The sequence below is a fragment of the Myotis davidii genome, unplaced genomic scaffold (assembly GCF_000327345.1).
Source record: "Myotis davidii unplaced genomic scaffold, ASM32734v1 scaffold575, whole genome shotgun sequence".
NCBI classification, from domain to species: domain Eukaryota; kingdom Metazoa; phylum Chordata; class Mammalia; order Chiroptera; family Vespertilionidae; genus Myotis; species Myotis davidii.
Genome location: NW_006290306.1, coordinates 1,582,299 through 1,608,326, shown reverse-complemented (window position 1 = coordinate 1,608,326; position 26,028 = coordinate 1,582,299). Strand labels below are relative to the sequence as shown.

Below are 26,028 nucleotides of genomic sequence, written 5' to 3'. Positions count from 1 at the left end.
AGCTTCCCACAGGGGGGGGGCTCATCACGCCAAGCCGCATCATTTCCAGAAAGTTCACAATGTAGAACTGGCGATCCAAGGAAGTAATAACCCTCATTACAAGAACAGTGAGCCTCTGAACCAAACTGGAAACTTCCATCTAGCCTCGATTGAGGCATAAAGCATTTACTGAATGCTTTATAAACAACCCTGGGGTGGAAGAACTGAAGAAATAACTTCAAAGGATTTTGCCATGTGCAACAGTGATAGGTCACATGACCAATCGTTTCCCTTGCCCGGGAAGAGGGAAAGGATGGCTCTGCTAGTTGTGGACATGAACTTCTCATACAAATCTCATACATGGGAGGAGGTGCCCATGTATTATCAGGCTGACTAACGGTAGAGGCGGGACGAACAAGAGGAACAATACGCCAGTATCCTAAGCGACACTCATGTTCTACTGTGAACCCAGCATTAAAAGGGGGTGCGGGCCCTAACCGGTTTGGCTCAGCGGATAGAGCATTGGCCTGCGGACTCAAGGGTCCCAGGTTCGATTCCAGTCAAGGGCATGTACTTTGGTTGCGGGCGCGTCCCCTGTGGGGGGTGTGCGGGAGGCAGCTGATCAATGTTTCTAACTCTCTATCCCTCTCCCTTCCTCTCTGTAAAAAAATCAATAAAACAGATTTAAAAAAAAAGGAGACACATTAACAAGAGAAAACATTTGATAACATGCGTACTTGGGAGCTAGGAGTTACCCAGGGAAACTGAGTAACTCACCAAAATGCCTGAAGCCATCACCTTAAATACCATCTTTAAGACAAAGGATGTTGGGCAGTGGTTCTCAACCTTGGCTGCACATTAGAATCACCTGGAATCTTTTTAAAATCCTGATTTCTGGAAAACATCCTCCGGAAATTCTGTTTCTTTGTTACTAATGTTGTGGCCCCACCCCATAACACAGAAACCACCACACAATAAAATACTACACAGTAAGTCAATCAATGATTCTCTCTCATCATTGATGTTTCTATCTCTGTCCTCTCCCTTCCTCTCTGTAAAAAATCAATAAAAAATATATTTTTTAAAAAATACTGATTTCTGGGCCTCATCCTCCGGAAATTGTTTCTTTGTTACTAATGTTGTGGCCTCACCCCATAACAAAGAAACAATTTCCGGAGGATGAGGCCCAGATATCAGGATTTTAAAAAGATTTCCAGGTGATTCTAATGTGCAGCCAAGGTTGAGAACCACTGATGTTGGGGTTGGGGGAAAGGGCCATAAACAAGGGGTAAGGTTGTTATGCAAATTTCAGTCAAGGTCTTCTACACTGATAAGACTTTCTAGAGATAAGGTCCTTCCCCCTCTTCCTGGTACACTGAGGAAGACACACTTACAAATGGAGAAGTCCCTACAAGCACAAATATCTTTGTTACAAAGAGTAACTTCTACTTGGTTTTCAGAGCTTCTTCCAAGTCAGAAGGTTTCTTAAAATTAACCAGCCTAAAATAATCCTTATGCTAAAGAGACATATTTGTGGGTGACAAATTCTGTTCCCTTACAGCTCCCAGGCTACAAACCAGAACAGCATGTCACTGTTCTGGATACTGTAGGCACTTGTAACATAATGGTATTTGTGTAATGCATTTTGCTACATCACTAAATGATAGGAATTTTACAACGGCATAGTATTTTTTTAAATGTATTTTTATTGATTTCAGAGAGGAAGGAAGAGGGAGATAGATAAAAACATCCATGATGAGAGAGAATCATGGATCGGCTGCCTCCTGCAAGTCCCCCACTGGGGATTGAGCCCACAACCCGGGCATGTGCCCTTTACTGAAATCGAACCTGGGACCTTTCAGTTCGCAGGCTGACACTCTATCCACTGAGCCAAATCAACTAGGCTGCATGATCTTTTTAAAAAAATATTTTTTAGCCCTCCCTAGCCGGTTTGGCTCAGTGGATAGAGCCTTGGCCTGTGGACTGAAGGGCCCCTGGTTCGATTCCAGTCAAGGGCACATGCCTCAGTTTTGGGCTTGTGCATCTAAGCATTCTTTTTTTTTTTTTTTCCGAATTAAAGAGTCACATTTATTGCAATCCGGGACTATGAGGGGCAATTCCCCAAATCTCAATAGTCCTAAGAAGCATTCTAAAAATGTGTGCACAATGAAGGAAACTTGTGCTGTTTTGTTTATATGTTATATTAGGCTTTTCAAAACGAAGCTAAATGCACCCCAAATATGTCCCAGATGGCAGTGCTCTACATGGGTCCCTTTTTTTTCTGGCATTCTATGCCTTTCGGTCTGTTGTGCAGGAGGCAGCCGATCAGTGATTTGCTCTCATCATTGATATTTCTATCTCTCCCTTCCTATCTGAAATCAATAAAAAAATATATACTTAAAAATATTTTTGATTTCAGAGAGGGAGAGATAGAAACATCAATGATGAGTGTCTGTCTTCTCCTCTACATGTCATTGGCCCCCAATTGTGTGTGTGTGTTTGGGGGGGGCAGTACTGAGGGGTTGTGCAGCAAGCTTTGGTTTATGGTTTGAATTCCTTGGTCAAGTAAATTAGGCAATGCCAGTGGCTGTGGGTTTGTCCTTGGAGAAAATGTGGGCCTGACAAGACATTCTGGAGGGCTTTGCTGGAGAAATAAAAGCTACCTTTTCTGTCTTCTCTGGAGCCCTTCATTCTCATAACTTTGTTCCTGTTGGTATAAACTCGGAAAGGTAAGATGTTGCATCCACCTGCTTAGAGCAGACCCAGGTCCTGGCCCTTTTCAAATTCATCCCACATTTAACTTAAGGATTTGGAACATGCAGTGACAGGTTACATAGTTCTGTTTTATATCCTATTGTATTATTTTTTTTTCATGTTTGAAAACAGTTATGATAGTCCTTTGGGGGAGAATCCAGTATTGGCAAAGTTAAATATATTTTTAAAAAAATATATTTTATTGATTTTTTAGAGAGGAAAGGAGCGGGGTAGAGAGAAACATCAATGATGAGAATCATTGATTGGCTGCCTCCTGCATGCCTCCCACTGGGGATCAAGCATGCAACCCAGGCATGTGCCCTTGGCTGGAATGGAACCCGGGACCCCTCAGTCCACAGGCCGACACTCTATCCATTGAGCCAAACCAGCTAGGGCTAAATGTATTTTAAACAGAAAGTTTTTAGAATGTTGAAAAGTAATTGAAAAAAGTGATGAGTAAATGTCTAGGCCAAGATATTCCAATAAACCTTTCAGAAGCCTTAGAAAAAAAAGAAAAAGAAACATCAATGATGAAAGAGAATCATTGATTGGCTGCCTCCTGCGTGCCCCACACAGGGGATAGAGCCCGCAACCTGGGCAAGTGAACGCTGCCAGTCAGGCTACATCTGCATAATCTTATGGGACCACTGTCCCATATGCAGTCCTTTAAAGACCAACACGACTTTTTAGGAAAAGTATGTTTTTATTGATTTCAGAGAGAGAGGGAGAGGTAGAGATACCCTGACTAGGGATTGAACACCAGCAACCCTTCAGTGCATGTGGTGCATGGGATGACACTCAACCAACTGAGCCACACCAGCCAGGGTCAAACGTCTTTAAGTAGTGCATGACTGTATAGTGAGAGGAAGGGCAAGTTCAGGATTAGAAAGCCTAGAGGTGACCCCATTTCTACATCATATCCAGTGTGGCTTTGGGGTGAGGGAGAGAAGCCAGTTACACGCCCTGAAATGGAAGGGAATAGGCTAAAACTGCAGCAAGAAAGCTGGAGGTGAGATATTAGGAAACACTTCCTCGCTCAAGAGCACAGGTGGATGGACAAGGGGACTTTGGAGTTCTCTGGGGGAAACCAGGGTTGAAGGACTGGAGGCACAGCTGTTAGGGGTCCTAGAGAGGCAGGACTTATGTTGGGACAAAGTGGGTAGAGGAAAACATCTAGCCTCAAACCCATCCTCAAGGAAGCCGGTGGGCGAAGGACACTGGGATCCAACAGATTGTCCTCAGCCCCACGCTATCTGTTGGACAGAAGTCAGAGGCTCTGGGAGAGTTCATCCTGGAGTCTGGACAGAAGTGGGTGTGGGGCCCCTCGGATATTAGACTGCCAGGAATAAACAGACCTCCTTCTGTTCCCAGCTCTGGCCTCCTCCCTGAGGGATCCAGGATGTCTGTGTTTCTTCTTGCTGCTCTGTCTAAACACTGTGTGTGGGATGACGTGTGAAGGGGGAACAGCTTAGGCGGTGGGAATTGGGAAGCCTGGGTTCTATCCCCTGCTCCCTCAGCCATTTCTTCCTTACTGGATCATCCAATTCCTCTCTGCTCCCCCACAATCCCTGTGACTGACTCATCTGCCATTTCTCCTTTACCCAAAGGAGTCCTAGTGCAGGCAGCTTGCAGATGCTCCACTGAGCTGACTCTGCAGGCTCTACCACGCAGTTCTCCTTTCCTCAGGTAAAGTCTGCATCATGGTGCCCAATCCAGACTCTGGCAGGGAACGTTCTAGGCCTCCTTTGCCCATTCCATTCTTTTGGATATATGATTTTTGCTGATCCTCCTTGAACCCATGTTCAACCCTTCACTAGCTCTTGGGAGTCTCTGAAAGGTTCGGGGCACAATCGTGTGACTGAAATGGCCAGGATCCTGGCTTCAGGAAGCCCTAAGTCAGCTATATGGCAGAAGAACCCCTGGCCCTCTTAAGGTTAAACAGCCAGATTCTCCACCTCTCCCCAGGAGCCAAAGGAAATTGCACTGCTTTTATCAATTTCCAAAGGGAGAAGTATTGCTTGAACTCAAATAGCACCCCCTCCCTCCAGTAGACCCAGGCTTGGGTCTTAGGCCTCTACAGAGCTTTTGGGATGAGTGCCTATCATTCCAACTTTGAATGACACCAAAAGGGACTGAAATGGCAACTGCTAAGTACCACCTCTGATGTAGCAGCTAGCACTACTTTCTTTTCCTGATTTCAACTTCCTGGGCTTTCATCCCCACCCCTCCACTTCCTATTAGTCTTAATGCCTTTTCTGCCAAGCTCCTAGATCTTAAATATATTTTTATTGATTTCAGAGGGGGAGAGGGAGAGATAGAAACATCAGTGATGAGAATCATTGATCAGCTGCCTCCAGCATGCCCCACACTGGGGATTGAGCCCACAATATGGGAATGTGCCCTCACCTGGAATCTAACTGTGACCTCCTGATTTATATATAGGTCAACACTCAACCACTGAGCCACACTAGTTCTTAGCATACACAGGTCCCACTTTACCCAGGCACAGAGGGTCCCACCAACACCCTCCTCATCTCCCATTGCACCCAAGCAGAGAAAAATACCACCTCTCTTGGGAAGGACCTTGGCTTATGTTGGACTTTGCTTCCTTAGCAATCCTGCCACTTCTGATCCCCTTGAGTGTATAAGAATGGAACTTAAGATTTCTTAGATGGCATTATCAAGGGTAATTATAGGCACTGTAATTGCCTATGTGATATCCAGTTATCTTCAAAAGCTGACCCTCATCAACTTGAGGCCTCCTTCCTCCCACAGTCCACAGGAACTTGGCTGAAGTTAGTGGGCCTTTGTCCACAAAGGGAGGGGTCTTTCTACACCAATACCAAGTGTGTCTTGACACAGGTGAAGAAAAAGGACTTTTATAGGATACTGCCTTGGGATCTACTGCTGTAAAAAATATGTTATGCCTTGTTTTTCCCCCTCTGTATTTTCTAAGCAATCTTGGCTTTATCATCTATAGATTGTATAGGTTTCAGATTCTCAGAAATCTGATCTCTACTATTGGCTGAGAGTACAAGTGAATTCCAACTTATTACGGAGCTGTGCTCTAAACCCAGCAGGAAAGCAAAAACTGCTCCTAGTCAAAATTACCCTTGAAAACCCCTACTAGCTATTAACGGGTGCTATTTGAGTTCAAGCAATACTTTTCCCTTTGGAAATTGATAAAAGCACTGCAGTTGGCTCCTGGGGAGACGTGGAGAATCCGGCTGGTTAACCCTAACAGGACCAGGGGTACAGGATACATACATACATGTCACCATCACCCAATATATCTAATAGCCAGGTTTTCCAGCTAACAGGAGTAGGTGACAAGCGGCTATGTCCCAGGAAAATGCTGGGCAGATTTCATGTGGTATACTCTTCCCACTGGAGGCCACAGGGTCAGCACAAGCCAGGGGATAGCACTCTCCAGGGGACATATTTGTTGGGACCAGCACATAACTCCCTGACTGCATTCTGAGCCAAGGGCCCATTTAAATGAAGTTAAATGAAGTCTAGGTGACTAAATGACCTTGTGTGGCTTTCAAACTTTTTGACTATGACCTATAGTAAAGCATTTTACAATCCAGTCAAGATATGCATATATACCTTAAAACACATTTCAAAATTGGTACTTACCCTTAACAGATGTGATGAACTGATCTAGTCTGTACTATTCTGTTTTTTTAAAAATGCTGGTGACAGCCGAAACCGGTTTGGCTCAGTGGATAGAGCGTCGGCCTGCGGACTGAGAGGTCCCAGGTTCGATTCTGGTCAAGGGCATGTACCTTGGTTGCGGGCACATCCCCAGTGGGGAGTGTGCAGGGGGCAGCTGGTCGATGTTTCTCTCATCGATGTTTCTAACTCTCTATCTCTCTCCTTTCCTCTCTGTAAAAACTCAATAAAATATATTTTAAAAAAAAATGCTGGTGACAAAGCTACAAATGTGATAAAAATGCATAGAAATAACAAAAATGAGTGCATGTAAAACTGGTACAATCTGAGTGATGCCAGGACTATAACCACATCAGTTCCCTGGCTATGATACTAGCTATACAAGATGTTACCAGAGGTGAAAGGTACACAGGATCTCTGTATTACTTCTTACAACTGTATGTGAGATATAATTATCTCAAGATAGTATAGGAAATGAAAATGCTGGTTGTGATTCAGTCAAGAAATTTCATGATTCATTAACGAGCCTCAACCCAGCTTGAGCATTAGATGGAGACAAATTAAAAGGGAAAGGAGCCTGGATGGCATGGCTCAGTGGTTGAGCGTCGACCTATCAACAAGGAGGTCATGGTTTGATTCCAGGTCAGGGCACATGCCCCAGTTGCAGGCTTGATCCCCAGTGTGGGGCCTACAGGAGGCAACTGATCAATGATGATTCTCTCTCATCATTAATGCTTCTTTCTCTCCTTCTCCCTTCCTCTCTAAAATCAATAAAAATGTATTTTCAAAAAACAGGAAAAGGAGACAGAAACCATAAGGATGGCCCTCAGACCACTGTAGGTGCTCCTAAAATCCTCCTGATAGGTTTTTTTTCCCCCCTCGTGATAGTTCTTTACCAAACAAACTTTCTGAACTAAGTTTATTTTAGGGATCAGTGTCCTACTAAGGGACAGCATACTTTGCTAGGCTCTGTACTATTTGCTAGGTAAGAATCTCCCAAAGTGAGTTTTTGGAGTGCCAGTCTCTTGGGCTGTTTGTTATGTGAGAAAGAAAAATGTGGCCACTTCGTTTGCATCAGATCCACACCTAAATACCTACCTGCAGAATCACACACTTCCTGGAACACACTGGGGAAATGCTATACATTATTCATGATAAAAGAATAAGCCAGAACACACTTTAATGTGCCTATCACTGTCCTGGAAGTTTCTTGGCTATAGCCAGACAGACTTAGTAACAGAGCTTTAGAGCAAACTTATTCAAGTTTAGTCAGAAATACCAACCAAGAGCTCACTAGCTAGCCACTCTCTCTAAGCAGCAGTTCTCAACCTGTGGGTTGCGAACAATGAAAATACATCCTGCATATCAGATATTTACATTACGATTCATAACAGTAGCAAAATTATAGTTATGAAGTAGCAACGAAAATAATTTTATGGTTGGGGGTCACCACAACATGAGGAGCTGTATTAAAGGGTCACGGCATTAGGAAGGTTGAGAACCACTCTAAAGGAAGGCTTGAGGGGCTCTGGAGCCTGAGGTTTTCCAGTTCAGGTCTGCAGATTCCTCGTCCTTCATCTCTCCTCTCTTTTGGACTCACAGTCTAGAAACCCAGCAAATTCTCATGTAAGATAGAAAGATTTTCTTTATTAATGACCCCAACCGTATTTCTTTAGATACAGGAGTTTTGAACTCAAATACTCAAGAGAAAACAAGTTAAGATTGCATTATCCTGCAACTCATTACCAGTAACATATTGCAAAGCAAAAGAGCTTGGTAGGAGGGTGGAAGGGAAGGGGAGTGAGGAGGGGAAGATAAAGAAAAGGAATTAAGTTGATCAAGTGGATTTTTTTTTTTTTTAATTCTTGGGAACTATCAAGTCCTTGCAAGCACAGCTCGTTTCTGCAGATTATTTTCCAACGTGTACAAAATGGAACCTAAATGGAGAATCCCTTGAGAACCTGAAGAGGTGCAACATTAAAAGCTACGATTATCCAGTAGCAAGTGTTCCATCCTTCAGTTGCCAGCCGCTTCCTCTTCCTGTTCCCAAGAGTTAGCGGGATGAAAACGTCTTCCCCCTTTAAAAGCAGAGAATAAGTGTAAAGGCTAGTTTCGGGTTCACCTTACCTTCCACCCACACTCCTGAACTAGGGATGGGATCCCAAAGAGACACTAAGCATGAGGTGGAAAGGTTCCACCAGCTCTTTCATTCTATTGAATACTTTCAGGTACCAGGAAAAACCTGCGCTAAGTCCATGAGGACTTCAACCTCCCCAGTAGAAAGGAGAATCATTTGTCCACAGTTTCTGGATGGCCTAGATCTACCTGTGTAACAGTGGGCTCAAGCCTTTTCCTGGTAGAGATCAGGCTCCTTCTACACAGCTTATAGCTTTTTGGGCAGCAGATGGCAATCCCATTTTAAATCTTTCACCATGGAGGCAGAATGATCAAAGAAGTAACCCTCAACTACACTGTGTGTTACAGAACACCTGCCTGGCTAGGCTTTTGAGTTGTGTTCTACCCACTATTCCCCCACAAGGGCAGCTTTGAGAACAGGTAGGTTCTCAATGATAGAGTAGTATTTGCTAAAGCAGCCTGGAAGCAAGAACTGAGAACTATGGGAAATTTTTCCTGCCCTGAATGTCTCACCACCCCGAAATGAAACCATCCCACCTTCAATAAAAAGCTCATGAGCATTTGATTCTGGCAGAGCACTGTGGGTGCTGATGGTTGGCTTCTGATCCAGGCCATTTCTTGCAGCCGGCCTGCCACCCTATTACATGCTGTTCATGGTTCTGCAGACCCCTTCTGCTCTGTTGTACCAGGGAGTGTGTGTGTGTGTCCTGGCTTCTCCTGCCCAGCTGAACCAGTTAACTCCTGTCCACCCTTAGTAACAATCTGGTTTTGGGGATGGCTGCAGTTGTCTGCCTCCCCCTTCCTTCTGCGGCCCACCTGTGCCAAAGAGAGGTTACGGGACAGAAAAAGGCAAAGCTGCTCTTTTTAAGTCCCGGAGGATGTTTATGGGCAATTTATTCATTTCAATGACTTATCCTTTCCAAGTTCCCCCATCAGGATAGAGTTGTTCTATCCTGCCCCTCAGACAACTGCACTCACTTTGCAGCGACCCTCAGGAGCACCTGTTGGCATGTAGCAGGGTGCAGGAGGCATGGGGGAGACACTGGGCAGTGGCTGCCTAGTGGGCTCATCTCCTGAATGGACAAGCAGGCGGCCCTGTGACTCCCCGTGATGCCGTGTTTGGTGTGTGACAGGATGGTCAGGTCAGGCTTCCTTCTGCTGTCCCTAGCTGCTTGTTTACCTCCTGGGCTCTACCAAAATGCCTTCTCTCCCCCGAGCTCTGAAAGTGGCACAAAATGGGTTGCCTCACACTCAAGGTCACCAAAGTGGTGCCTGATGAGAAAAGCACTCCTGTGGAAAGTGAGCAGAGAAAGAAGGGAGGTTGTAAACTCCAGGATGGAGGCAAGGTTCTGGAGGGGCAGAAAGAACATGTGTGTCTCAGCACTTATACCTGCTTCTGCCTCCCCCTCATTCGCCACCCCATTTTAGGATAGGCCAGAAGCTGCAGAAGGAATCATGCTGCCACTGTGTTGCCAGAGTACCTGGACACCTCTCTAAGCAGAGGATCTAGTTACAGGCTGAACAGCACTCAGCTCTGGGCAGGAGGCACAGAGCTACTCCAGAGAAAGGCCTTTGGTACTAATTTCCTAGAGACCAGAAGTCTCCAAAGCCTTTGCCTGAAGAAGTCAGGGGTGACTTTAACTGCTGTCTGGTGTTTCAGAGGCTGAAAACCCTCTATTCAGGCACATTAAGAGCCAGATACTCCTTTCATCCAGTTAAGTGGCAGCAGAAACTAACTTGCCAGAGGAGAGAGCTTGAAGCTTTATGCATACCACACCTACCAAAGTTACCTGCAAGAGTGCTGGGTGTCGGCAAATACACTGGGTGTGAGGGGCATGGGGGCGGAGGGCTGGGGAGAGTGCGGGAGGGAGGCTTACGTCCCCTCAATACTGTAATTCAATGGGCACAAAAGACAGCAAATAAGCACCTATTACCTTATTTTAAGAAAGGGATTGCCTAAACGTCACCAGAAAGGGAACCAAGGCCTGGCACCTTGCACAAAGACCTAAATATCCAGGCTCTATATCAAGAGGCCTCTTCTGCACACACTCACCATTTCCATCCCTGATAAAGACAACCTCTTCTCCATGCAAAATGCCTGCTGAGGAGCAGACCAGGAAAAAGAACACTGGTGTGTGTTTCCAAGCCTATTTACTCAAGTAAATGTTGTTAAAGTAAACTGCTCCTTCTCCAGGAAGACCTTAGGAAGGATAACACTGACCTCAACACAGGCCCAGAGGGAACACAGCCTATCTGGGTAAAAAGGTCCCATTGTGTTCTAGCTGCCATTCTTCTAGCTCACAAGCATGTGGGAATAAGGAAACACAGCCCTGCCCACTCAGAAAAGAAAACCTGTTCACCCCACCTTTAGTCTGTCTGGTAGCTAAGACCCAACCCTGCCACCTCACATATGGATAGCTCCTGCCCAGATCCCTGAAGGGCCAGGCTACCAACACCCACTATTTCCTGCTTAGTGAGCTCAGGAGAGGAAGGTGGTCTTGCTGTGGGCTCGTCCTACTCACGTGATTGTTTTCATTTCTTTCTTCTCGGCATCTGGGCGTGCATGGTTCAGCACCTTGAGGAAGTCGGATGTTTTTGCCCGCATACGTGTGTGAATATAGGCCTGGAGGCAAACACATCGAGTACTGAAGCAGAGTCCTGTACTAGAAAGACAGCTTTGCTTTCACTAGAAGTTATCAGGAAGGTTTGGAAACATACTCTGGACTGACACAGGGCCTTGCAGGGAAGCAGGAGGCATAGATTCATCTCTCTGCTAGGGGGAGTGGTGGTAGGAGGAGAGATGAACAAGACTATGATTTCTGGACCTCTAGAACCATCTACTTAGAGTTCACAGCAACAGCCTGGACTACTGGGTGACTTTTTGTTATCAGCTCTGGTGGAGAGAATGCCCGAGAGCACAGGAGCCGAGATGTTGTGGCTCCTCTCACCTTAGAGCACTTGATGTGGTAGTGCAGGTAGTCCCGGAACGTGTGGATCAGGTTGATGGTATTGTCTCGAGCGCTGGCATTGGTGTGGCGAGGGAACAGCACTGGGGGGCACAAACAAGGAGTCAGCATGTAACACCAATGCCAAAGGCAGGAAGACCAGTAACCCACAGTCAGTTCCCATCTCCTGCTTAAGTACCATCCACGTGTTTCATGCCCAGGCTGTCAGGTTTTCCTCCTTGAGACCAGGAAGGGATAAATACCTTAACTAGGGCATATGCCAGTGAGTGCAGGTGGGGGACACTGAGAAAAAGGAGGAGATCATGGCAGAAAACAGAGTTCCCCAAGGAATGGGTGTGGCCCTGGCATTCATCCCAGGTCCGGAGTCTGTGGCTGTGCACTCCCAACATAATAAAACCTTGCCTGCCACATGCCCACTAGCTCCTGCCTCTGCAGCTCAGCAATCTCTTTGAAAGGTAATACTAGTATCTACTAACTTTGGAGAAAACACTTTAACTTAAGAAATCAGGATTAGGCCCCAGATGGTTTGGCTCAGTGGTAGAGTATCAGCCTTCGGACTGAAGGGTTCCAGGTTCAATTCCAGCCAGGGGCACATGCCCAGGTTGCGGGCTCGATCCCCAGTAGGGGGTGTGCAGGAGGCAACTCATCAATTATTCTATCTCATCATTGATGTTTCTATCTCTCTCTCTCCCTCTCCCTTCCTCTCTGAAATCAATTAAAAAATATGTTAAAAAAAAGAAAAAAGAAATCAGGATTAGGAAACCTATCCCTGTCCTATGTCCTTGGTACTGAAGTAGAGTAAACCTTCGGAGAAACTAGATTCAGACAAGACCCTGTATTCCTGTGGTGAAAACCAAGCATTACGGTATAAACAATAAGGACCTGAACTTTCTTGATGAGGACAGGCAGGAGGGACTGCTTTGGATGTAGGCTGAGAAAAGCAGCTCCCATGGCACTGACCACCTAAAGACCTGTGCAGGCACTCAGCCCTCTGCACCTGCACCCCCGCTCCTGCCTGCTTTGGCTTCTTGAATCCTATTTCCTGCACCTACTCTACTCAGTGGTTTCACCATCAGCAAAATCCTAAGTATGAAGTTTTGCTGAAATGAAAAGGAATGTGCCCCGAAAAGAAGTGACCACCAGGGATAGGATAACTGCACTGTACAGAACCTAAGATGCTCATGGCTGGAAGTTTACCATCAGTTTATTTACCATAGAGACATGTACTGCCAATTAAACTGCCATATGCTATGAAATGTAGCTGCATCCTGACCTCATGAAAAGAAAAAATGTGTAGCTTAGATGTAAGGATATAGGGTAAATCCACTTGCTCCTTTTAGCACTGAGGTGAATTAATGAAAACTTCACGAAAGGGGTCATTTTAGGGCATGAGGTACAGTGTGTGTACACAACGTTATTCCAAACTGTCAGCTCTAACAATGAGCCAAGCCAGCTCACTAGGCAGAAGCAGCTGTAAGATGGGAAGACCTGAATTCCTTCAGTGGAAAAAGTGGAATAAGTGAATCATGGTTGGAGCTTCAGCCTAACTCCAAAAAAACCCCAAGATATGCCAAATGACAGAGAACTCCCACCAGCTGCTCAGCAATGCTTACCTCCTAACACTTGACATCAGAGGCTACCCTGCCCCCCTTAGGATTTAAAACAGGAAAAAGGAGAGATGACTACTGTACATGACCTGTAATTAGTGTCTTGTGACACCCCCCCTTACAGTCATGGCAATAGGAACAATTTGGTATGCCTGCTTTTGCCCCCTCCCCCTTTAACGAAGGTCTGTCCAGGGCAGGCAGTCTGTAGTCTGAACGCATCAAAGGCACACAGACATGGCGACCTCACCCTGCTTACCAAAGGTAATGTAGCCAATGTTGTCACCCACAGCAGCGTCAGTGTCTTTCAGCTCCAGAGGGGGTTCCCTGTGGCTAAAGAGGACCTGTGGGGCCGTGTGGCTGGCTCTGCGTCCTTCTTTGAACTCCTGCCAGGACAAGCAAAGATAATCTGGTGTAAGATGAATAGAACTTATGTTACGGGGTTTGCCCTATGGGGTGTGACCTTTTAGCTCCCTGGACTAGTAGGTGACTAAAACTCAACTATACCTAATGTGAAATATTACAAGTGCTGGCTGCTAACAATGCACTTCAGATTAAAAAAGTAGAAGTCACAATGTACTTAAGTTCAATATTCAAAATGTGATGAAAATCATTGTTAATCTTCCCCTTCTCTTGTTTTAGAATATCATAGGTGATAGAATCATAACTGAGATTAAAGAGATGACAAATTGCAAAGCACTTCGAGAACCAGATTACGTTTAAGATAAGGGCTACTACTTAATAGTTTTGTCGATTCAATGTGAAGGAGGTGATATTTTTCAAGAAATCTTTAAAACTTCTGGATGAATGGAATCCAAGCTTAAACTTGGTTAAGACTTCAAGAGCAAGTCTCATTCCTTTTATCTTTGCATATACGCCGTGATGAGCAGACCAATTTTTTTTATCACTCCCCTCACCCTCATCTCCACTTTTTTCAGTCTCATGAATACCACATTTTCTCTGGGCTCTGGGTGTTAACACAAGTCTTGTTTCACTGAAATATCTTAGATCCTGTTACTATTTAGAATTCATCAATGAGAACTTTAGACGAAATTTAAGCTCTTCATGGGGCAGAAGACAACGCAGTTAAAGAAGCTGAGTTGTCCTAGTGTTCACTGAGACAAGGAGACCGTGTCACATGAGAAATGAAAACCTAATGTTTAATTCTGGCTCTTGAATGGCCCTGGACTAAATAAACAGCCACCATACTGCATAAGAGCTCATCACCTTTAACAAAACGAGCCCACCCATCCTTATCAAACTACAGCAAAATGACTGAGGGTAAGACAATCAGCCACTCCATCCTTGTTCAAATCTCCAAGTCTCAAGCTTTTCCAATCCATACATTCCTGTGTAAATAGATAAATGATACAAGGCATCCCTGTCTCAACCCAGATCTGTAAGAACTGAACTAGATTTTCTAGCAATGCCAGTAAGACCAGATGATCCAAAGTCACTGAGAGATGGCAGAAGGATGGAACCAAGGGCTTAACCAAGACCTGAGTTTTATGAGCACTAAAAGCATGTTTAAACAGCCGCTCTTCTACTACGCTCAACTATGACCTCTTTAATAATGCCATCCCAGCAGCCTGGGGCAGCTGGCTTCTCTCTCCTTTGGTTCCCCATGTCTTTTCTACAAACCTCTACTATGACACTGCACTATTTATTAATGCAGCTGGCTTCCCTACCAGGTTGTGAGTTTCTGAAGCCAAGGATTCTGCTTTATTCCTCTAGCTTTTCCTTTGTCGTTCAAAGAGGCTGCTTAGCACATGGATTGCTGAATAAAAAAAAGCATTTCTACCCTAGCTGACTTAGTGTCATACATTCTACAGGAAGGAACAGAAACTATATTTCCTTTTGGAGGTAAGAATAATACACATTGATCAGGAAGCCCCCAGCAAATTAATGGCAAAGGAAGGATAACACTTGAGGAGTTCTGGGATCTCAGTTGGTGGGAAATAAATCAACATAGCTAGGTTAGGTTACTCCCTTTTGAATTTTGTTCTCCAAAAGAAAATTATTTGGAGAAGCTGAAAAGGAGTTAAGATCATTCAAAATGGAAATTCCTAAAGTAAAACTCTAGAGATTGCCCATCTCTGGAAAACACCTTTCATTATGCAAAGTGGCTGGGATGTTTTCTAACTTCTATCGGTTTTACTCTTCAGCCTCAGGGGAGAAAACAAAACAGATAATAACCATCTGCCAGCATTTTTTTGTGTTTAGTAAGTTTATCGAAGGCTCCAATTCACTTATAAATGCGGCATTCATATCCAGATGGGGTATTTATAAATCTGAGGTGAAACCACTATTTCATTAGTTCTGCAGACAGAAAATAATACATTTAAGACTTAACAAATATACAGTACTTCTCATTTGGAACTATCCTTCAGAAATGTCATGTCTTTCTCTTTGGTTCTCTCTCTAAACACTTAAAAATCAACCCACCAACCCACCCAAATAGTTTCTTTCCTTAGCGTCTTTGTTACATTATGTATCAGCAATACTATCTCTTTTTTCTCCCTCCAGGTAGGATGTTTTGAGCATCACAATACTATTTTTCTTTTCTGCAACAGCACAATTTATTACAGAAGTTCAGAATAAATCCAAGTATCTACAGAAGTTTAGTATATGATACAGGTAGCCTCTTGAATCAGTAGTATAAACATGGGCTTTCAAATTATTGCTATTGGGCCGAAACCGGTTTGGCTCAGTGGATAGAGCATCGGCTTGCGGACTGAGGGGTCCCAGGTTCGATTCCGGTCAAGGGCATGTACCTGGGTTGCAGGCACTTCCCCAGTCAGGGATGTGCAGGAGGCAGCTGATCGATGTTTCTCCCTCATCGATGTTTCTAACTCTCTATCTCTCTCCCTTCCTCTCTGTAAAAAACCAATAAAATATATTAAAAAAAAATTATTGCTATTGGGACCAGTGGGTAGTCATGGATGGCTGAATGGGTCCATCTTTTATGTTACAGTCCAGGAGAAGCTCCAAACAGATAATAAAAAAAATTTATGTGTAAAATGAAACTAAAAATTCTAGAAAAATAATACAGGTCAATTTCTTTTCTTTAAATATATTTTTATTAATTTCAGAGAGGAAAGGAGAGGGAGAGATAGAAACATCAACGACGGGAGAGAATCATCAATCGGTTGCCTCCTGCACGCTTCCTACTGGAGAGCAAACTTGCAACCCAGGCATGTGCCCCAACCCGGAATTGAACCGTGACCTCCTGGCTCATAGGCCCAACCACTGGGCTATGCCGGCTGGGCTAGGTCAATTTCTTTATAATCTTGAAGTAGGAAAGGAGTGTCTATGACTCAAAATCAAGAAAGCCATAAAGGACCAGATTGATCAATGTAATTATGTGTAAATAAGCACTTCTGCATGGGGGAATAAAAAGAACACAAAATCTAATGACAAACTGGGGGAAAAAATTGCAACTCTTATCACAGACAAATGGCTAATCTCCCTACTATATAAAGAAATAGAGAAGATCAATAACCCAACTGAAAAACGGGTAAAGAACATAAAAAGACACTTCACAAGAAGAGAAAAACAGAAAGCTTCAACATAATAAAATATGTTTGACCCTGCTCATAATGGAACATAGATACCATTTAAAATCCATTAGATTGAAAGAAATCCAAAAGTCTGACAACACCTTCTGAGGACATGGGCATGCTAAAATGGGTGGAAGGAAAAATGGTACACCTTCTGTGGAAGAGAGCTTGGCAATATCTATCAAAATTACTGACTTTGGCCCTACCCAGTTTGGCTCAGTGGATAGAGCATTGGCCCAAGGACTGAAGGGTCCCAGGTTCGATTCTGGTCAAGGACATGTACCTCAGTTGCATGCTTGATCCCTATCCCTGTTCAGGGTGTGTGTGGGAGGCAACCAATCAATGTTTTTCTCTCTCTGTCTCTTCCTCTCCCTTCTACTCTCTAAAAATCAATGGAAAAAGTATCTTGGGTGAGGATTAACAAAACAAACAAAAAAATTACTGACTTTGACTCTGTTCCCAGGTCAGGAAAATATCCTATATCTATATATCTAAAAGCCTAAGTGACCGAATGACCGAACAACCAACCAACCAGTTGCTATGATGTGCACTGACCATCACAGGGCAGACACTCAATGCAAGAGCTGCCCCCTGGTTGGTCAGTGCACTCCCATAGCCAACCTCCCTCAGCCCCTCCCCTGAGTAGCCAACCTCCTGTGGCCCTTCCCCCAGGCCAACCTCCTGCCACCCTGATCAGCCCTGATCACCGGCCAGACCAAGGGACCCCACCTGTGCAAATTTGTGCACCAGGCCTCTAGTATTATTATATAATAAAAGCCTAATATGCAAATTGTCCCCTCAACCAGGAGTTCGACCACTCGCTATGACGTGCGCTGACCACCAGGGGGTGGTGCCAAACATGGTGGGTGTCGGCAACCTGGCGCTAGCAGTGGGCCACAATGGAAGCGCTGCTGGTCATGATGGGCCCTGTTGAGAGCAGGACCGTGATGGGATGGTGGAGCAGGTGAGTGGGTGGCGCCAAGCCAAGGCAGGTGCGAGTAGGGCTCCCAGGTGCTGAGTGAGCTGGGCAGGGGCCCGATGACTCAGACAGAGGGGGCACGCGGGGGCCCAGGGGCCCAGAGATCAGCTGGGACCTGCCCATCCACACCAGACACTCACGCTTTGATTGCTAGCCAGGCCTAGAGGTCGCACCCATGCACAAATTTCATGCACCAGGCCTCTAGTATATTATATATAATCACACATATATACAGATAGCGAGGGTCCTCAAAATATTACCTTCATAACTATCTAAAGAGGCAGAATGCTTGTGTCTTGTCCCTCAACATACAGAACCCAGTAGTTTCCATTTAACTTTTCTTAGTTACTGACTTTAAGATCTAATATGGAAAAATTCTAGTTTACCATATTCCAATCTCCAAGAGTCGTTAATTGCTTCTCACAGAATAAGCATTGAAATGATGACATCTACCAGCCTTTCTTCTTTGTGGGCATACCTCAGCTTATAGATAGGCCTACAAAGATAATGCACCAAATCCAGGCACTAGATCATTTATGTGAACGGGGACTGGAAACTCCCTGTCTTTTTTCTACAGGCAGTAGCATCCCTCAGAGTGTGTCGCCAAATGACAAAAGCAGGAATTGTGTTCTGATCAGGCTGAAAGTGCATGTTGGCATGGGAAAACCCACAAAGGCCCACAGCAGGCAGACTAGTGACCATGAGGGACTCCAAACAGTGTCCCAGGTCACAACATTCTGTGCCAGGCATCCATTGTTCTTTCTCCTAGAAATTTAGAATCACTAGGTCCAAGAAAATGCACAGATTATTTATTTGGGGGGAAAAACTGGCAAAGTCAGTCTAGGTTTCTATGGTCATTTCAAATAAGTGAACCCAGACTTTAAATTTGGAGAAGGAGGCAGGCAGATGGCTTCCTGAACACAGCCATTTCACATTCCCAGACACCATATGAGTCTGCACAGTGCCAGGCCAGTCACTAACTGGAGATACTGTCAGTGCAAAAATGCAGAGACTTTGTTTTCCCTTTTAGACAAGTCCTCTACCACATGTACTGTGAGGGACGAGTTTACATTCATACACAAAAAAAGAATACACAAAATTCTCCTGGGAAACAAATCCCCAGTACACTCTCCAAGATAAGATCTGTTTAGAGTATAAAAAGAAGCTAAGATGTCGCCTGGAATAAAATGGAACAAGATTGGTAAAAACCAGCCAAATCTAAATATATACTTCATAGCTTTTAAAATTAGTTCGCTGGTCTGGATTTACCCCAATTTCTGAGTTACTGCATTTAATTCCTGTCAATTCTGCACAAAAATATATGAAGCTCCTGTCTGGAGGCTTACATTTTGGACCCAAGATATATATATATATGTATCTATGTACACACACACACACACACACACACACACTTTCTCTCTCTCTAACATACACACAAAATTTATTACTCTCAAAGGCTGGAAGGATTAATATTCTAATTCTTCTGCATAGGAGCTACAAAATTAGAGTTTCTGATTCATTAGTCTATACACAAAAAGTCATGACAGATGGATCAAATTGAGATCACTTTTGAAGATTTCCCTAGCCACTTCGTAATAAAGTACCCTCACTATATTAAGCACAACTATCTTTCAACTCCATTTGGCAAAAAAGACTCTGTCCCAGAATTCTTAAATCTCATCACCCTGCTAAGGAACAGAACGAACATAAAGTTTTTTGAAAATTTAACCACTATACTAGGTTTTGAATGCTAAGCCATTTCAGGAGAAATCAGCCTGGATACCACTTCATCATGAGCTCTCATGTCCCAGAGCCAGCAACTGATTAGCAGGTATCAGACTCAGAAATCTAGTGACACAAGTCAATAGACCTTGCCAGAAATTTGATGAATACAAGAGAATAGGAAGTGTGACCAAGCTTTAAGTCAAAGACCCCCATGGCAGGAAGGATGCTTAATATTTTAGTTATATTGTTAGTATGTTAAATATTCAAATCACCTTCTAGTCCTACAAAGGCTAAAACCACTAAGATACATTCAGTGAGTTTGGTGGGGGCTGTTTAATTAAATCTTCAACAAGGTCCAACATCAACAGAACTGACAGTTGTCTTTTCTGTGCCTATGGTGGGTTTTGGTGCCAGGTTATAAACCACCATGCTATGGTTTTGCCCCAAGAAGTCCGCTCCATACCTGCATGAACACCTTTCCAATGACCACATCGTCGTCATCCTTAAACACTGTGCTGAAGACTACCGTGACTCTGTCCTTTTTAGACTCAACATACCTGAGGGGAACAAAACCCATGAGTAAGTACAGAATCAGAATGGGGTTTTGTTAAGAACTTGATCTACAAGTAAATTAGGAGGGGAAAGTCATAAATCTCTTAATTCATAAAACAAGGTATGCCCAGTGAGACTAAGTAGTTATGGCCAACAAAGTCCGTATAATAAATGCATGGCCTGAGAGTGGCAGGAGATGAAAATCACCAAAGTAGATGTTATTAACTTTGTCTATATGATATGAAATGGAATCTCGAGTTAGTGATTCTCTGAACACCACTTTAAAAGTTTTACTTATTTATATACAATGAGACTCACAGCATGTAGATGATCCAAGAGTTGCAATAACACAGAACCTATGGGCACCCTCTACCTCCTGATTATCTGGCTATATTACTGAAGGGGACTCAGAACTATGGTACCTTAAAGGAAAGCACTGGATTCTCTTTTTATCTTTTGCCAACGTTCAATACTGGAGACTAGGGAAGTAGCCTCCCCTCTGACCTCAAATCATACATCCTGGCTTAAAGAATTTATGAGAAAGACGCTTCAGGGGAGGAGGGTTCACACAACAGAGTCTAAGGTTTGACCTGGCTGTATGCCTTTTGATAAGCGTGTGCGACAGCCACACCCAAGCTTCAGGACCATATTCTATACTCACATGGTCTCATCATCCCTGTAATGGATAACTGCCCTGTTCTCTCCTTCCTTGCCCTCTTCTTGGAACTGGAAGTATTTCTCAAAGACAGAGGCAAAACAATTTCGTTTCAACATGCCAGCCTGATGCACAATGGAATCCTTGGATGCAGGCAGATTTTCAAGGTCGTATAGCAAAGAGACATTGTATCCTGGAGGGAAAAAAACACCCAGTATGATATTATTAAAAAAACAAAAACTTTCCAAGTTCTTACGACATTTTATTTTGTCTCCATGATCATACTTTTAACCCGGTAGAATGCTGTCCATTCCCACCTACCTCATAGGACAAATGAGGTGAAATAAAATCTCAATTCTTGTAACATCACTGTAAATATATACAGCTAATTAACAAATGCTATGCAAAAATTTGAATCAGTATCGAAGATGATTGATTACAAATAAATGGATGACACACTCTGGAAAATTTGATTAAAAATTTAGTGTTCTATGCACAGTTGTGAAGGGGACTGAGTAAAATTTTTGAGATTTAATGTGCCAAGTGCCAACAAACTGGGCATCTTTTGATTTTTAAATATGCTTTTGAGTTTAGAGAGAGAGGAAGGGAGAAGTATAGAGACACCGATCGGCTGTCTCCTGCACACCCCCTACTGGGGATTGAACCTGAAACCCAGGATTGTGCCCTGACTGGAAATTGAACTCTTGGTTCATGGGTCTATGCTCAACCACTGAGACACACTGGCAGGACATTGGGTATCTTTTTGATAATAAAATATACCTCCTATGTAACATTCCAAGTCCTTTGTGGAAGGAGGCAGAAAATGGAAAAATCTAGAAAAAAAAATATCTCCAGTAGTTTTTATTTGTATACACTAAATTTTTCAAAATGTTTGAAAATATTTTATTTCATTTGGTCTCCATAGGAATTCTTTGAAACAGGCAGGTCAGATGTTTATTCTCATTTCAGAGGGAAAAAGAGCTTCAAACAGGCAAAGTGCCATGACAAATGCAGCATGACGGAGAGGTAGAGGCACCTCTATTTGGAGCTAAACACAACTGGAGCCAAATCCTGGCCTTGCCACTTTTGTGACCTTGGACAGATTGCCTAACCCCTCTAATTCTTGCATCTGTTAAAAAAGGGGGTGGTGAAATGGGGGAGACTATTGGGAGACTTAAGAGAAAACTACAATATTTAAAGTGTCTGGAGCACAGTGAGTCATCAATAAATGAGACAGAACAGGACTGAAATCCAAGGCTGCTGACCACTGCACTATCCTGGCTCCTTACAGCATACCGAGTACAAATGCCAGCACACAAGGCTGGCACACTTGACTATATAATGATATGATTAATATGTGCCCAAATGCCTATAGATAAATGTCTGTACATCACTGAGGATCATTTTATATTCTAGGCAACTGATGGGAATACTTTAACAGAACTGCAAAGGATTTTATATTGCTGAACATTAATTTAGTTTTTTCCCAAGAACATTCCTCAGTCTGTGTTTTTTGCTGAGTCTATCCTCATTGAGAGCATGAGCTACGTAAATCTCTATTCTAGATAGTGCTTAGCACATTTTTGGCCCTCCAATATTAAATAATATCAAGCATTATTCCTTTTTAGGGACCCAAAAACCAGTAAGCAAAAGACTACAAGATTAGATAAAAAAGGAAAATATTTAAAGTTGAGGTTTGCTAGCTTTAAGAAGCCAAATAAAACAAAATAAACAAAACCATTGCTGAAGTCAGACTTTAAGTAAGGCTTCTGATATGATGAAAAGAACATACTGAGGATGAAGAAAATAAAAAATCTAGTATGCCCTGCTGCGTTTTCCAAACTTGCCCATATAAACCCATAGAAAAAGAGGAGAGACACTATTTTCACATGTCTTGCACTTGTGTGAACACAGGTCTGTAATCTGACAATGTCTGTGCTTTAGCAGGGAGTGGAAAAAAGGTAGGTACAAAACATAAGCTCTCTGTGTTTACTCCGGTTGTCCTGATGGATTTTAGGATCTGAGCTGTGACAAGAATGCCCAAGAGTTCCTACGTGATTTTTCTGTTTTAGCTCTGATTCTTTCTTCTCTTCTCTTCTTTCTCTCTCTCCTTCTCTCCTTCCTTCCTCCCTCCCTCAAACTCCTTGAATCCTCTTAAAGTTTACAGTGTTATTTACCTTTGTTTTTTATTTCTGCAATATATTGGTACCATCAATTTGGAGATTAACACATTTCAGCATTCCTTATGGACGGCAGTTAAAACTCCCATCCACAAATACTCCTAGTAACAAGTTACATTCCAAAGGTACCTTTCTGTATTTGGTATTTTGTTTCTAAGTAGCATATAGGAGACAGCAAGTATTGTAAGGGGAGTGGTGAGGCAGGGCCATGTCAGAAAAGAGAAGGCAATATGCTAGCAAAATTGCTCTTAAAAGAAAGTGACAGACACATCTTCCTTCTTAAAACAATGTATTAATCAAGGTACCACAGCAATAATATTTAAGTAAAAAACGATACCCTCAAATGGTCTTACTACCTGGTCCAACTCTAGGGGCCCAGTTAAATGCCTCAAAATTTGAGATGATCACTTAATCATTCAGGGATGAAAATATTGCTTTTCTACTTTAAACTTCCTTTAAAGCAGTATAACATAGCTATTCTAATCAAGGATGGCAATGGAACTTTTTAATTCCTCTAGCAATTTTTGTTATTTAAAAATGTGAGAACAATTGTGAATATTCCTTTTCCTTCTCCAAAATGTGCTGTGTACAGAAAAAGGTATTACTAGGGATTGGGGTGGGAATCAATATTTGCTTAGTCTTTTCAAAAGGCATCTTAATCACCACAAAGGGGGCTCTCTGGCTGAAAGAATAATAAGAAAGTCAACTGGCCCCTTTAAATAAATGTGAAAAAACATACACCAATACTGTACACCACTCTGTGTACCATTATTGAACAATGCAAAGCCCCTTAAAAACTATTTTTATGGAGAGTTGAAGTGGGAACTGGGGTCACACAGAAATATTTGCAAGATAATAAACAAAATCCGCTGGCTAAAAAAAGCATAGTACAAACAGGGCAGGTCTCTTTTCATGTCTGTCCAGTCATATATATTGCCACGTACCTGATTCTGGATTTACCAAGAAGCTCCCATACACTCTCTTTAGTAACTAGAAAATACAAAAACAAATATGTTAATCCAAAGGTCATGATAATTTCATTATTTTTAAAGCACTGTGTTTGCCAAGCTTCTCCTAAGCCAGCATTTTTCATTTCATTCAGTAGATGGGAAACAATAGAGGGAAGCAGATTTATCTGAGATACCAAGCAAGTCACTCACAGAACTATTAAATCCAAAAGGTTAGCCTAGGACCTGATTTTCAATCAAGGCTCATCCTTTACTCTTTTAGGACTTCGTCACAACCTCCAGATCATACACTGCACATAAACATCTTTTTTTTCAATAGAGCATAAGGATGCAAGCCAAGTGAGTATAAATAATGTTAGTTATCAAGTAAGTACAGCCAAACCATTAACCCAGGTGAATAGAGATAAAATCATAATTTTTGGGAACTGATTCTAATTAGCCTGCTCATTTTGAATGCTTTAAAATTATTTTGCTTATCACCAGCTTTTTAAAGGCAAGACAATGGATAACTGAATCTTAGCCAGTTATTTATACTGATGGGTCCACAGAAGACTGTACTCTCTAAAGGCATTTTCCCCCAAACCAATACTTACTGCTGGCTACTTTCCAGCTTTTTGAAGTAAATGATAAAACCTTTTCACACCTCTCCATTTTTTCTGTGCTAGTGTGACTGCTTCACCTGGTGGAAATTGCTTAGGCTGCCATGGGTTAAGAAACAAACTTTTTATTTTGGAAGGAATTGTTCTGACTTAATGTTACATTGGACACATTAAGCACTAAAAAGATAGCTATTTGCCCAGCTGACGTGGCTCAGTGGTTTAGTGCTGATTTATGAACCAGGAGGTTACGATTTAATTTCCGGTCAGGGCACATGCCCGGGATGCAGGCTCGATCCCCAGTGTGGGGTGTGCAGGAGGCAGCCAATTAATGATTCTCTCTATCACTGATGTTTCTATCTCTCTCTCCTTCCCTCTTCCTCTCTGAAATCAATAAAGCACAAACTTTTGTTTTAATTATAGAAGTTATACCTGCATGTTTTAAAAAACTGCATTAGCCACAGAAAAGCACTGTAGACACAGGCAGCAACAGAGTGGAGCTCCATGGGGGCAGGCACTCTGTGCTGTTCACTGCTGTGGTCTCAGTTACATATACCCGCATATCAGGACAAGCAATAAATAGATGTGACTGAATATCAATGTTTTTCTTCTAATCTTATTTTCAATGTGCTCTCTAGGTATTTTTTAAAAAGCAGCAGACCATATATTTTATGTCCTTTGAGAAAATTATTACATGGTGAGGTTCTCCGTGCTCCCATTCTTAGGTATTTTTTAATATTTCACATATTTAACCATTTTCCTTTAGCTGGAAGAAATTCTCAAACTGCAAAACTCGGATAATGGGGTGGACCTCAAAGCATGAACCAGTGATCAGATTAGTTTGTATAAAGGCAAAAGATAAATAATGCCACATATAGTTCCTATTTGGTGACCATATAGCCACTGTGAGGTATCTCTTTCACAGAAGAGGAACTGAAGGGGAAAGGTTCAAGGTCTTAGAGTTTCTTGGTGGTAGAGAGTTCTGATCTTCAGGTGTCTTATATGCTTCTTATAAAGAATTTCTGGGGGAAAAAGTAACATGCACATCTTACAAGAATCTTAACTGGCACACTGCTCCTGAGCTATACTTCTGTACTATGTGCACTATTAGTATTTGGAGGAAGGGGAAATCAGATATGTCAGAAACCACAGCCACTAAGATTAGGTTTACTTCTAGGCTTACTAAGGTCTAAGATCTAAAAGGTTTTTAGAGCCAAATTTATAACACATTCAACTCCTCTGTTCCCTCCCCTTGATCAAACCAGCCAATGCACCTGGTTTACTTCACTTGCACTTTTAACTATGATTCACTTTTCAATTTGTGCCCACTCTTCCAACCTAACACCAGGAGATGGTATAGATAACCTATCAATCACCCATCAAACCTTCCCACCATAGAGGCGGAGGCCTTATGCCTTGAAAAGGGGCCTGTGACAAAGTAACAAGCTTCCTGTGGTTATCACAGGCTGGTCACTGTTTAACCAACCCAGGGAGCCACTTACTGTGCACTCTGCTCCAACACCGTGAATGTTACTCACTCCACCCACTTGAGTGGGTGGGGTTGGTTCTTTGACCCTTGTGGTAGCTCTAAGAATAGCAATGTGTTCTGGCGTTCCATTGGAAGGAAAGCACAGACTGGAAGGAGATTTAAGAAATCTAGCTTAATTAACACTTCTTTCCCTTCTAAAGATTATTATTA

The 26,028-nt window shown here is 42.9% G+C and overlaps 1 protein-coding gene across 1 annotated transcript in view; it reads right to left on the bottom strand.

Annotated features, from left to right (window-relative positions):
• Positions 1–8,035: 8,035 nt before the first annotated feature.
• The window catches only part of ARPC2 (actin related protein 2/3 complex subunit 2), a 28,359-nt gene continuing 10,366 nt past the window's right edge, over positions 8,036–26,028 (bottom strand). The window contains exons 4-10 of the mRNA XM_006763322.2: positions 23,710–23,755; positions 20,592–20,778; positions 19,842–19,935; positions 13,374–13,500; positions 11,493–11,593; positions 11,067–11,167; positions 8,036–8,486 (exon numbers count right to left, since the gene is read on the bottom strand). Of these exons, the coding sequence (XP_006763385.1) occupies positions 8,462–8,486; positions 11,067–11,167; positions 11,493–11,593; positions 13,374–13,500; positions 19,842–19,935; positions 20,592–20,778; positions 23,710–23,755 (681 nt within the window). The 3' untranslated portion in view covers positions 8,036–8,461. The remainder of the gene's footprint in view (positions 8,487–11,066; positions 11,168–11,492; positions 11,594–13,373; positions 13,501–19,841; positions 19,936–20,591; positions 20,779–23,709; positions 23,756–26,028) is intronic.